This window comes from Podarcis melisellensis, assembly GCF_964234715.1.
Source record: "Podarcis melisellensis genome assembly, chromosome: 6".
NCBI classification, from domain to species: Eukaryota; Metazoa; Chordata; class Lepidosauria; order Squamata; family Lacertidae; genus Podarcis; species Podarcis melisellensis.
Window position 1 is genome coordinate 46,931,722 of NC_138538.1, and position 12,842 is coordinate 46,944,563.

The 12,842-nt window shown below is 43.7% G+C and overlaps 2 protein-coding genes across 3 annotated transcripts in view; one reads left to right on the forward strand and one right to left on the reverse strand.

Moving 5' to 3' along the window:
- Positions 1–5,164: 5,164 nt before the first annotated feature.
- CFAP276 (cilia and flagella associated protein 276) lies at positions 5,165–11,828 on the reverse strand. Of its 2 annotated transcripts, none has more exons than XM_081915423.1 (5): positions 11,488–11,828; positions 7,266–7,382; positions 6,939–7,054; positions 6,257–6,390; positions 5,165–5,358 (listed from the first exon to the last, which is right to left on the reverse strand). In XM_081915423.1, exons 1-5 carry the CDS (start codon positions 11,566–11,568, stop codon positions 5,288–5,290), a joined length of 519 nt encoding a protein of 172 aa, XP_081771549.1. In that variant the 5' UTR covers positions 11,569–11,828; the 3' UTR covers positions 5,165–5,287. The 2 variants fall into 2 exon arrangements, with proteins under 2 accessions (XP_081771549.1, XP_081771550.1); XM_081915424.1 differs by lacking the exon at positions 11,488–11,828 and adding an exon at positions 9,014–9,147.
- The window catches only part of ELAPOR1 (endosome-lysosome associated apoptosis and autophagy regulator 1), a 54,665-nt gene continuing 51,448 nt past the window's right edge, over positions 9,626–12,842 (forward strand). Inside the window, exon 1 of the mRNA XM_081915380.1 lies at positions 9,626–9,710. The gene's annotated coding sequence lies outside the window, so the exon portion shown is untranslated. The remainder of the gene's footprint in view (positions 9,711–12,842) is intronic.

The window sequence follows — 12,842 nt, forward strand, 5'->3', positions numbered from 1 at the left end:
GGCAAGCCCAAGAGGCTCAGTGGTTTAGACCACAGTGCCACCCGTGTATCAATTGTATCTACCAACTGATAAAACAGTACTATTATCCAAACATTTCTGCTGCAGTTTAGGATGCAGTGCTGCAAATAAGGCAAGTTTTTTCTTTGCCTGTTAATCAATATTCTAATTTCTGCTATGTAAGCCAAATACCTATATTTATCTAGTGACTGGAGGAAAGATTTGGGCCTTAAGTCCTTGTAAAGATGATCATTTGCTTTCTAGTTCTGTTTTTTCCAAGGAATGTAAGTAACTTTACAAGAGATTGAGAACCCATAATAACAAGTTTAGTTAATACGTACATGTTCTGGGGATGTGTAAATCACAACACCAACCAAAAATCTAACTAAGAACCAAAGACTGCTGTTGGTGGGAGTGTTCCATAAATGTGCCAGGGACAAATCTGAAATATCCTGTCTTCCTTTACTCCTATTCTTCTGAGAGGACATGAAGTATAGGAATTGAACACAGCATTCAGCTTGTCAGGCTTTTAGAAAACACAGTATTTTTATACTAATTGTGCTATATAATAATTTATGACATTTTTAAAAAGTAGTTTAATATTACATTAGAATTTACGTTTCCCAATATATTTCGTGTGTCCACCTTGAGAGAAACCATGCCAAAGGAGTCATGATGCCATGGGTTGTGGTTTTGCAAGTGTTTTTATAAGGATGAAAGCATAACTGAAATAGATCTGTTTGGTGCACTTAAGAAAATGTAACGTTTTGGTGCACTTAAGAAAATGTAATGTGATATCAGATGCACAATGTATGTGTGCGATGTCACATTGTTGGGAGGAGGCTGAGTGGGTAGCCCAGAGCTGCATGACTTCCTCTCTTGCGTTCAGGAGGAGCTAGCAATTGAACAGTGTTGCAATCAGCTTCCTCCAAATTCTCAACATCAAGGGGGCCCTGCCAGCAAATATTGAGGGGGGTGAAGACTCCTCCACCCCTAGGTGTTGGCACACCTGGCTGAACTGCAACTCTCATCAAACCCAGCAAACATGGGCAATGGCTAGGGATAATTAGAGTTGTAGTTCAGCAACATCTGGAGGGTTAAAGCTTCTCCAAATCTCTTGGTAAGGGGAAATTGGCAGCCTTTGCCACTGTGTGAAAAGGTTATGTGCACAATTATACTGTAGGCATGTGTTTAGTGAACTGCTGAAAAAGTAAATAGAACATTATATAAAAATGGGAATAGATGGTGTTTTTCTGTTTTCTTCACAGTGCTCTAGCCTGTTCAGCTGCATCTGTATTTTCAGTACAGTTTTCAACCAATATATCAGGAAAGCTTATTGGAATCTTTACTCATGAAAAAAATCTTCAAGAAATTCAAGACATGTTCACTTCAAGGGAGCATGAATTGATACAGCAGTGAGAGCATTCCTAAATATGTCTGTACTTTTTTTAAAAAAATCTATTGGTTTTTATAGCTCAACATATTGAATTCTATCTAGTTAAATAGTCTTTAACACCTTAAAGACTAAAAGTATTATGGCTTAAGCTATCATGTCATTCATGTTGTATAGTGTGATTATTTGTAAAATCAGTATGAACCACTATGTATCTCTTTTATCAAATCTTTATTCTAGCCTTCCTCTATGAGCTCAGTATGGCAAGCATGTTCTCCACAAGAACCCTGCAATGTAGTTCAGGCTGGGAGAGTGGACCAAGATCATTGTGTGAGCCATTCTATTACTCATGAAAAGCTTTTATTGCTTGACTTTATACTCCTGATTTCTTGTATAGAGTGGAATGTCAACTTCACACACAACCACACATTGAAAGGGCAGGACATAAGCTGGAACTAATTGTTAGCAAGAGAAGGTGAATATGTAAAAGGTGTTAGGCAATTAATGTGTACTACCTTAAAATTGTTTTAAAACTTTTTTTTTTACTAAAATAATGCAGGAACATTGAGAAGAGACCTCAAATGTGCACCTGTGATGGTGGTAGCACATATTTTTGATCTTCTGGTTTGTTTGCTTTTACAAAATGTAAAAGCTGCCTCTGAGAAAGTCAACAAGCTAGAAATATATTGGGCAAATAAACCTCAGTTCACCATTGGAGGCCATCTGTTTATTTTCTTTATTTTGGTGTTATTCCATCTGCCCTTCCATTGAAAAGTTAGCACTGCATTGCAAAATTCTATGAGTTGTATCTAAAGATGTCCATGCACGATCAGAATGGACTCTACCTTTCTTTGCCCTTCTGACAGCCCTTTGTGTGCCCTCAAAATTTGTTCTGGAAGGTTTTAGCATTCCTAGAGGCAGATTTCAAGAGGAGGATATGGAATATTTTTTCGGAGTTTTGGAATATCTCATAATACTAAACCAGGGCTGCTAAATTTAGTAGAGTGAGTATAGCTAGAATTGTAACTCTAGTTATAGCAAATGAAATATTGCACTGTATGCCATTTAAGTGTTCACTTACAGCCCCTCAGCTCTTTATGCAGTGGGTCTTTTTCCATTTCCCATTGTGGATAATTGGAAAGTGATATTCTGCAGGAATGGATATGAAAACAGCTGTAGCTTATAATATATTTTACTGTTATTACAGAGACTTCAGCCACAAGCCCAAGTACATTTATTATTAGAATTTACTAGGAAACCAATTTTATATAACATAAAGGGACTTTTGTTCTGATTATGTTTGTATCTCTTGTAATAGTGAAAGCAAGCCCAGTTCTTGCTGCTAAGGCAAACAATGGCTAAGTGAACAAGAGAGTGTGTGTGTGCTAGGAAATAAAATAGGGCTTTCTTGCTCCAGACAAACCATGGCCCATAGCCAAGATTTGTTCTTGGCTAACAGTGCGTTGTATGGGAGACGAATCACAAGCTGGTTTGGGATGCAAGGATAGCCCAGACCATGGCTTTCCTCTCGGTACCATGGCAACGGACGAAGAAAAAGATTTCTAAAGTTTGCCCCCCGAGTCTTCAGTAAAAATGCAGGGCAGCGAATCTGCGGCTGGCTAGCTTGTCTACCATAACTTTATTCCCATAAAGGTCAGTTGTTTTGCCCTCGGTGGTGACAGCAGCTGGCGAAGAGGGGGGGAATCATTCTTCACGCAGCACGAGCGCGTCCAGGTTTTACTGCTGTTTTGGGGGCTGGGAGGGAACACAAGCCGCTGCCCAGCCACAGATTACAATTCTGAATGTCACCCCGATTTCCTTCAGGAAACTTCCCCACTTGCACCCCGGAATCTCCGGGGTTGGGGATACTTCCAGAGGGAAACCTATAAGTGAACAGGGTCTGCGAATCCTCAAACCCCGCCCCTCTCGATAGTTGAGGGTGACTCGAAAGAGGCGGGGCACTCAGCAGGGACCGCGAGAACGCGATCTGCGCGGTTCCCATCATGCAACGGGGCAGGGGTATAAAAGCCGGAGGCGGGGCGCGAGCCGGTTCTTCAGAGAGTAGCCAGGGGCAGAGTGAGTGGTGTGTGTCTGTGGTGGGGCGCGGAAGGTATGTGTGGGGATGCTAGGCGGTACGTGCGCTGCGTGAGGCGTGTGCGTGGGTCGAGTGGCGCGCGTGTGGAGCCCCTGCGCTACGGCACTTCTTTCCTTCATTTACACGTTGATCTTATTTGATCGGGCCGGGATGCTGCCGCCTCCCCAGGCCTGAGATGAGAAGAACCCTTCTTCCTGCGAAGCCCTCGGGCGCTGTGCAGTGAAGCAGGTGAAGCGAGCGGGCGGCCGTTTTAAGCCGGAGGTGATGAACTGATCAGATAGACGAGGCTGGAGGCTGCGGGGGGGGGGTTCCCTTCCCCCTCCTCCTGGCCAATGTGTATTGGAGCGATTCTGATCCGGCTCGACCGCAGCGGCTCCGCCTCAGCCGCTCCTTTGTTCCTGCCTCAGGCGTCTTCCTTTGCTGCGACAACGCCTCCCCCTCTCCATCCCCGTCCCTCGCACAAGGCTGCTGGCTTTCCTGAAAAGGCCTTCCCAATAAATGCTAATGAAATTTGCGGTGCGAAAACAACTTGGAAAAATTAATTCTGGCATGCTCACCGCCCCGACTTCATTCCATCTAGTGGACTGATGGTGAGATGGGTTGCAGTCCAAGAAAGCTCTTTGTTAAGTCCTTAAGGTGCCAAAGCCTCTTCCTTGTGCTATAAAAGGACACTTGCAGGCTCTGTTCAAAGAGTTCACGATGCTTGCATGTTCCGTGGCTCCTTCTGTGGAGCCGTGCAATGTTTCCCAAGCTGTGCCCGTGTCTTATAGGGCTGCTTATCAAATTATTGCCACCATGTGGAGGCTGATAATACAGTAACAATTAAAATGGCCTCTGGTGGTTAAAATTACAGAAAGCAGGCCTCCCCTAAGACTCAGAATTTTAAGTTCTCAAAATGACAATCTACAATTCCTTCTACCTGTCAGCATTTTCATGTGCTTTTGGGGTCAAGAGGAGGAAGACATACTTGGAGAGATTGCTTGCTAGGCTAAATTGAGAAATAATTGGCCTGTTCTCATTTGAGTGTATTTTTTCTTGAATGTTAAACATACATTGGAACCTCTGGTTACATATGAACACTTCTGGTAATGAGCTCCGCTAACCTGGAAGTACATGCTCCTGGTTGCGAACTTTGCCCCAAGATGTGAGCTGAAGTGCGGTGGCAGTGGGAGGCCCCATTAGTGAAAGCGCGCCTCAGGTTAAGAACGGTTTCGGGTTAAGAACGGACCTCTGGGATAAATTAAGTTTGTAACTGGAGGTACCACTGTACTATTGGCTTTAATTCTTTAAGGGTTCAGCCCTCGGACTTGTCTGCATAGCCAAGACTCAGTAGTAATAAAGACTCACTAGTAATAAAGATGGGCATTCCTGTCCATATGTGCAGTGCCCTTTTTAAAAATAGTGAAACTAGCTAGCACCTGAATTAGTAGAGAAACTGCTTTTACAGCAGTTTAACCTTGGCATCTTTCATTGTGAGAGTACACTGCACTGCCTGCCCAAAGTGATAGTTTCTAAATGCTATCCTTTTAGGACTTCACTTCAGATTAACTGATTCAATTCCTTACCAAAATCTCTGGATTTACTAGGGCTGATAACTTGGACTTTGCTCATAGGCAAGAAGCAGTTTATTCCTCTCAAGTACAGTACTGGGGAACAGTATAGCTGTGCTGCTACTAGAATTCAGTGAAGCTGGGTGGTCTAATCAAGGATCCTAAAAGGAAAGCAAACATTGGAGACTTAACTCAGGTACATGTAAACACAGGCTGAAAGGACAGAAGCAGCATCATAGCCATGCAGAACTCTTAGTGGTAGAAGATCCCACCATTCTCTTTGCGCGAGTATCCACTGTTAGTGGCTGCAGTGTGATGAGACTCTGAAAAGACAAAAGTCACAGTCAACTTTTTCTGAGTATTCCACACACACAGAAATTTTCCAATCAGAGCTCTAAATAGTACCACACATCAATTTACGAGGAAGATCTTAATTTATTGTGGTAAATTGAAAACCATCAATTCAAAAGTTTCCAGATGATGTTAAGCAGCATAACCGGGAAAAAATGGAGATCTCAATGAATTCACAAAACCTGCACGTGTTCTGCTTAGCTCTAAATTTCTTATCAATTAGTGGCCAACAATGTTTTTGAAGACTTTTCTCCAGTCTAGTTTAAAGTGTGATCCACACCATTCATTTCAGTGGTTTCTCAAGCAGAATATAAACGTAGAGGAGCTTTCATCACCCTGATTTTAAAAGTATATCTACTCTGAATGCATTAGTTTTTAACACAGGGATAGGTTGAAGAATATGATTATATAATGTAAATAAAAGAAGCTTGATATTCAAAATCATTAAAAAAGGACCTGGGAGAGTAGGGTGTCTAGGTAGGAGTTAGATTTGCTGAACACAAGCTGGTCACTATGGATTTATGTTCTTACTCCCTTTAAAGGTAAAGGGACCCCTGACCATTAGGTCCAGTCGTGACCGACTGGGGTTGCAGCGCTCATCTCGCTTTATTGGCCGAGGGAGCCGGCGTACAGCTTCCGGGTCATGTGGCCAGCATGAATAAACCGCTTCTGGCGAACCAGAGCAGCGCACGGAAACACCATTTACCTTACCGCCTGGAGTGGTACCTATTTATCTACTTGCACTTTGACGTGCTTTCGAACTGCTGGGTTGGCAGGAGCAGGGACCGAGCACCGGGAGCTCACCCCGTCGCGGGGATTCAGGGTAATTCTTTAGGAGAGGTAAAATGAATGTCTACAACTTGTGCTTACCAATAGCTCCTTCAATGTTGTGAATTGACTCTCTTACTGGGTTGACCCAGTGTCTCACAGATATACCCTTGGAAGTAGGATGCTGAATCAGAGTTGCTGTGCGTTCCTTCACAGGCTCTAAACCCTTCAATTGTCTCAAAAACAAGAGTGAGAACATGTGTTAACATGTAAAAAAGTAATATATTCCGAGCAGAGGCCATGACTTCCATATTCTGTGCATTGGAGTATGGATTTTGTTTTGTATCTGTAAGCATTAAAGTGATTTAAGATCTGTAGGTGTGCTCTCACTGAGAAGCACCCTAAGACAATATAGTGTGCTAAGCAAGTAGAGACCCATATTTTGCCAAGGTAATATTCACTGGCTTGGGTTTCCAGAGCGCAGTGCAAAGCTGCTTGCTTCAGCATTGTCTGCACGTGCCTATTATTGCAAGTGCAGATGGATAACAAATGGGATACCCATGCAGTACAAGCCAAAGCAGAAGCACTTCTTGCACTGTTTTTGTGTTGTATACTGTGGCAGGAGAATGGTGTGTCTCATCTGCACATAGATGAGGAAACGTTTTCAGTAAAGTACAGAAACAACCTGCCTCATAGCTACACATGTTGCACCTTTGGCTCATGCAAATTCTGTGGAGAGTCATGCTGTTTGCTGAATTCTACAAGAACAATGAATTCCACTTACCCATGGTCATCAAATAGGGTCTCCTTATGGAGAACTACCTTGCTCTTGTCTTTAAGCAGGTCTTCATGGTGATTGTACAGGGCACTAAGGTTAAAATCCAGACTGTCTTTGGAAACCTAGCCATGGGTTTAAGAAGGGATGGGGAAATCAGTATTGCTGTTTTTATAAGTCTGCTTTAAGTACACGGTGCAACTACAGGTGTTGAGGGGTCAAAGTGTAGCCCATTTAAAAGCAAATCTGACAGTGCCAACCTATTTCGATTGAGGGCAAAGCAAAAGAGCCTTGCAACACAAGCAAAGGATGGTAACATCAGATGAATATTTTTACCTCAGGTTCTGTATACCAGATTTCTCTTCTGATGCTTGCTAGAGTAGGTGTTCCATGTAGTCGATTCCAGGGGTCTCGTTGCTGTGCAAGATGGGTAGGAATACAGTACGGAGTTTTCTGGATCAAAAAGAAGTATAAGAGACTTAAAGGAGTGATTGCAAACTTGTTCAGTCTGAGGAGATGGACCCTGCCAGCCAAGTTAGGTGGGCCAACCCTGTGTGGTGCTATTTCAGAATGACCAATCTGAAACCAAAATGAGGCATTGTACCTCATTGAGTACAGTAGTATAATTGTTCAAATTCTAAAGTCAGACTTCCGCTTATGCCCCTTTCTCATAGTTACCCAGTGAGCAACAAAAGTAGTCGGGATGTGCATCTGGAGCTCTTGTTAAGTGCATATAGAAGCTGCTGTAGAAGAGGTATATTGGGTGCTGCTTTTACCCCTTTCTCCCACTGCCTTTAGGACCCAGGCCCGACGCTGTTTTAGACATTTCTGTTTCCCACAAGTTCTTGGTATGGATGCTGTGTCTATGTTCTGGGGAACTGATGCCACATTTGCTATCAGCCATCAGCAAATTTTGGGAAACAGCTGGTACATTTTAGCGCTCGTTATCAGTATTTTTTCTTCGTGAACAGTAACCCATGCTCATTAATAAAGCTTCGTGCAAGAGTGAACATGGTTGTGAGTAAGCTAAGTACATAAAATCAAATCTATAAAGCCAAAATTGATATGCCTGACGCTGCTGCCTGTGCTAGATTAGGGTCCATGGGATGATTTACATTAGGTTTAAAATGTGTTGTCTTCTGACCTGTAGCTAAAATGACCTTCCTCCTTTCAACAAACAGACACACACTCCCAACTTGCTGGTTCTCATATTTTCAGAGTAGAGGACAGCACATTGGCAGAAGAGGCAGCATCATGAGTTCTTTCACCTTACATCATTTCTCTTCTATACTCTGAGACGGGAACACAGGAAGCTACATTATATTAAATTAGACCCTCCGTCCATTTAGCTTAGCATTGCCTTCATGGACTGGCAGCGGGTCTTCAGTGTTTTAGGCAGAGGTCTGTGTCTCTGTCTGGAAATTAAACCTGGGACCCTCTGCATGACTGGAGGAGTAGGACAGAGCAAGAGGGTGAAGGAACCACGGGGGGGGGGGCTTTTCCCATTCTCTAGACACCCTGGGAAACTCAACAAACCTACTGTACCTGGAACTGGGGGTGGAGAATGCAGCTGAAGGGGACACAGCTGTGGCAATGGATGCTAGCCAGCCATGCTTTGTACACCACTTAGATATATTTTAATATGCTAAGTGGTAGAAATATTTTAAATATATTAAGTAGTGTAGAAATTCTGTCAATCAATCACAGTAGAATCTCTGCCACTGAGCCCCAAAAGGAGTGAGCAAAGCCTGGCAAGACAGCCTTGGCATGGCAACAGGTTGCAGCAGATGGACCACATGCTGTGGATTTGCTGCTGTGTGCAGGCCACCAGGAAGCAGTCTCTGGTTTAAAGAGAAAGGCGAGAAGTGTTTTAAGCGAGGAGCACTTACATATTGCTGAGGCTACATTTATTTGTAGAGACTAGTAGTCTTGTCGTCTAGAGTCTCCAAGTTACTCTTAAAAGTACTTTTTTATAAAGTGCGTTTGTGTAAAATTAGTGGCTTCAGCAGTCCCAAAATATATTGTGGCGCTTTGAGATTTTAGAATTTGGTATTCTCTCTGTTCCCACAATCCAATGTACTTACACTTTCTTCCATTATTGGAAAGAATATAATGTGTGGGGTAGGGAGCTTCTCTGTGCTCCCTCACCCAAGTTGTTGAAAGGGAATGGATGGAGTCCTTTATCTTGCCTGGAAAAGGAATGTATTGATAATGTGCATTCTTATCTGAGGGTAGTGCATTGTGACAACATCTTCCAGTATTGCCTTCTGTCTTCCAAAGTGCCACCTGGCACTCAAAAGTTTAAATAGCTGCTGCCTTATGTTGATGTAGACAACGCAGGTGGCGCTGTGGGTTAAACCACAGAGCCTAGGACTTGCCGATCAGAAGGTTGGCGGTTCGAATCCCTGTGACGGGGTGAGCTCCCGTTGCTTGGTCCCAGCTCCTGCCCACCTAGCAGTTCGAAAGCACGTCAAAGTGCAAGTAGATAAATAGGAACCGCTCCGGCGGGAAGGTAAACGGCGTTTCCGTGTGCTGCTCTGGTTCGCCAAAAGCGGCTTAGTCATGCTGGCCACATGACCTGGAAGCTTTACGCCGGCTCCCTTGGCCAATAAAGTGAGATGAGCGCCGCAACCCCAGAGTCAGTCACAACTGGACCTAATGGTCAGGGATCCCTTTACCTTTACCTATGTTGATGTGCCCTCCAGTCAATCTGGCCAGGAACATACAAGTCACTGCTGATTCACACCTGGAGCCAGCTGGTCAAACGCAACTGAGGTTAAGGTAGATTTGTGGGATAGGTGGGTCAGAGGGGTTCTCTTAGATGTTCCCAGGACTACCAGTAATGTGCATCCTAATCTGAGGGTGCAGAGAGGTAGATTTATAACCACATGAAAATAGATTTCCTGGTGATTGACAGTGGAGAAGAAGGAAAGTGCTGCCTGTGTCATTGGGCCACTTCTCCCAGCCCCCTTTTTTCTTTTGCAGCAAATAAATAAAGAGTGTGGAGGATGAAAGTGGCTGCAGGCTCCTCTCTGGGAGCCTGCATTTTTGCGCAAAGACAAAGATTGGCTTAGTGCGGCCAGTAAACCAGGACAAATACTCCATAGCAGAAGTGGGGAAGCTTCTTTCTTAGTCCAAGGGACACATTCCCTTCTCTGCAACCTTCTGAGGGCCATATGCCAGTGGTGGCTGGAGGCAGAGACAAAAGTAGGCAAAGCAACATATGCACATTTTACCTTTCTACAATAGGATGGTTTGCGCACACAAGCAAGCAAGAGGCATTATCAGAGTTCCAGAACAAACTGCAATCGGGGAAATGCTCAGGGAGCCAAGTAAGGGGGTCACCCATGAGAGGGGAGTGGCTTGAGGAGAGGTCCAAGGGACAGTTAACTATGTAAACCGGGGGTCTTCTCTAGTTGCTTTCCAGATTCTGGTGTATTGAAAGCATTTTATTATTGTTATTCCTAATGGTTTTGGTGATTTGCTCCTCAATGCCTTACTTTTGCATTGTCTGCTTGCATTTGTTTTGCAAAGATTTGTCTTCTTTTGTTTGTTTGTTCTAATTTGCTAATCACTCTGGCCTTATTTTGGATTTTGTGATGTCTTTCCCGATCTGCAGTATAAGTACTAGCTCAGCTTCTATTACTGTAGTTTTGGATAACCCTTCCTCCCCCATTCCCAAGTGTTCTGAAGATATCTAACCCTCTTGCTTTGGCTTTCCCTCGGTTTCCTTCTTATCAATCTTTATTTTTTATAAGACGTTTCCTCTACCCAGTGAAAGTTAAGCAGGACTATAACATTCCTCCCATTCAAAACCCCTTTAATCCAGGTTAATAGTTTGGTTGAACTTCAGCATAAATGGGCTCTTTTTGCATCCTTCCTTTGCATTTCTGTGAATGGCTTGGCCCAAATGTGTGTATAAATGCCTGGTTTGAAACTATTGTGTATCTCTCCCCCCCTTTTGTTTGTTTGTTTGTTTGTAAGCCTGAGTCTTGTGTCCCTTAAAAAAAAAATCAAACACAACAAATGCCTTTTCCATTGTGTTCTTGTCTATGGAATGCTGTTGCTAGGGAGAGATGCCTGCCTGTTTGTTACATAAAATTAGTACACTGCTTGATCATAAAAAACCTCAAAGCAATTTACAAAAAAACCAAAGCAATAAAATCTGTTAGTTGCCAGGTTCAGACTTCTCTGCTAGTGTTTTCCCCCTGCTTTTAAAAAGTTCATACATGCTTTATTTTATTGTCAAACTGTTTTGAGACTTTTCCCTCTAAAAGCTACGGAAAAATGAAACAAACAATAGACCTGAGCTTCTTTAGGTGGCAATATTTGTCTGAAAAGCAGGATAAAAAAATATATAATCAACTAACATTTCCCGCCTGACGGCAGAGCAATAAGGTCATGTAGAAGCAAAAGTTGCAATAATGCCAAAGAGGTTCAGTGGCATGAGCCCTCAGATGAGGATGACTTTAGGCACTTTGTTAATATAAATGTAAAGGGGTGCATTTTAAAATGTTTTTAAATGGTTGAGGGCATTCTTAATAGGTGGCCCTCTTACCTGGGTACATCTGTTGTTGCCCGTGCAGGTCTCTTCATTTTCATAGTGTGGGAATGGAAAGGGGTCCCTGGTGGTTGGCATGCTCCAGAGGATGGGCGATCCAGTGGCTGCAGCAAAAGCAGATCCCGGGTTCCCTCTCGCCGCGTGTCAGGTTTGTTTAGGAACCGGCAGCGGTTGCTAAGCGACCGTCTTCCCGGGCTTTTAGAGCCCGCAGCACATTCTCTAAGGCGCCCTCTAATGGCTGGAAATGGTAGCACAAAAAGCGGCGCAGGGAAGGAAACGTCAGAATTTTCCCGGAGGGATAAACAGCAGCAGGAAAGGAGGACGGTGCAAATGGGAGGGCGCAAGGCTATTGGTCTTCTTGAGAGGGCGACGTGTAATTAGCTGACTAGTCGGCACAGAGATCTGGAGAGGCGGGGGCGGAGAGGAGAGATGCTCCAGACTTGACGCCGCGATCCCCAGAAATAAAAGACGTTGGCGGATTATTATTTTATTTACAAAAATAGCTTTGGATTTTTTTTTAGGATTTTATATAGCTGGTAGTTCAAGTGCACCGAATAGTTAATCTCGCTCTTAATTGCATATGTAGTTTTCCTATTTAAAGACTTGCAAGTGGGTTTCCTGTTAATAACGTTTGCGAGGGAAACCGGTTTATAACAGCCGCGTGGGTATGCTAAAAGCGGGAAGGAACATTTGCCCTCTAAGTTTAAAACAACATCCCGGCCGCCTACCTCCCGGGAAAAGAAAGGAAGAGACATCAGGGAGGGCCTGGTGCAAAGACACGCGCCATTCCAAGCAGCACGCTCGTGCAACAGATGTACAATAGCGTGGAGAGTTAGAAATGACGGGCTTTTGGTGAGACCCAAGAGACAGGACCTCCTCGCTGGCGGCAAATAGCAGCTGCATGGAAAATACTCTTCCAATATAGATACTCCCCCCCCCCTAATTTGTGTTTATTTGTACTTTGTATTTGTAAAACCTAATAAAAATGATTTATGAAAAATAAATAAAAATGAAATACTTTTCCAGTGCAGAGCGGTCAGTCTTCTTCCTTGCTATTTTCCAGACAAAAACTGATTTTTAAAACAAAATCCCCCCCCCCGGCTTTCAATGTTCAGTTTCGCTGCTGTTTGGAACTGGCTTTCCGTGGTTTGCTGCTTTTCTGTGGTGCTCTCGAATAAACCACCAACCAGGGAAAGATCATGAAACATCTGCGCTGCAAATAGATCGGTACCCAGTTCTAAGCTTCCCACACCGAAAGCACCCCATTTACACCAACCACATCAGTGGGCATAGTCGTTTTGTAAACGTGGTTGGGAGGCCCGTTAGGACAGAAGAAGAGGAAAAATCTGAGC

Excerpts from the sequence above, each read along its gene's own strand:
- CFAP276 (XM_081915423.1), bottom strand. The coding sequence starts at position 11,568 with ATGCCAACCACCAGGGACCCCTTTCCATTCCCACACTATGAAAATGAA. Across the intron at positions 7,383-11,487 it reads GCAACAACAGATGTACCCAG|AAAACTCCGTACTGTATTCC; the intron begins GTAAGAGGGCCA and ends TTTTTGATCCAG. Across the intron at positions 6,391-6,938 it reads ACCCTATTTGATGACCATGG|ACAATTGAAGGGTTTAGAGC; the intron begins GTAAGTGGAATT and ends CTTGTTTTTGAG.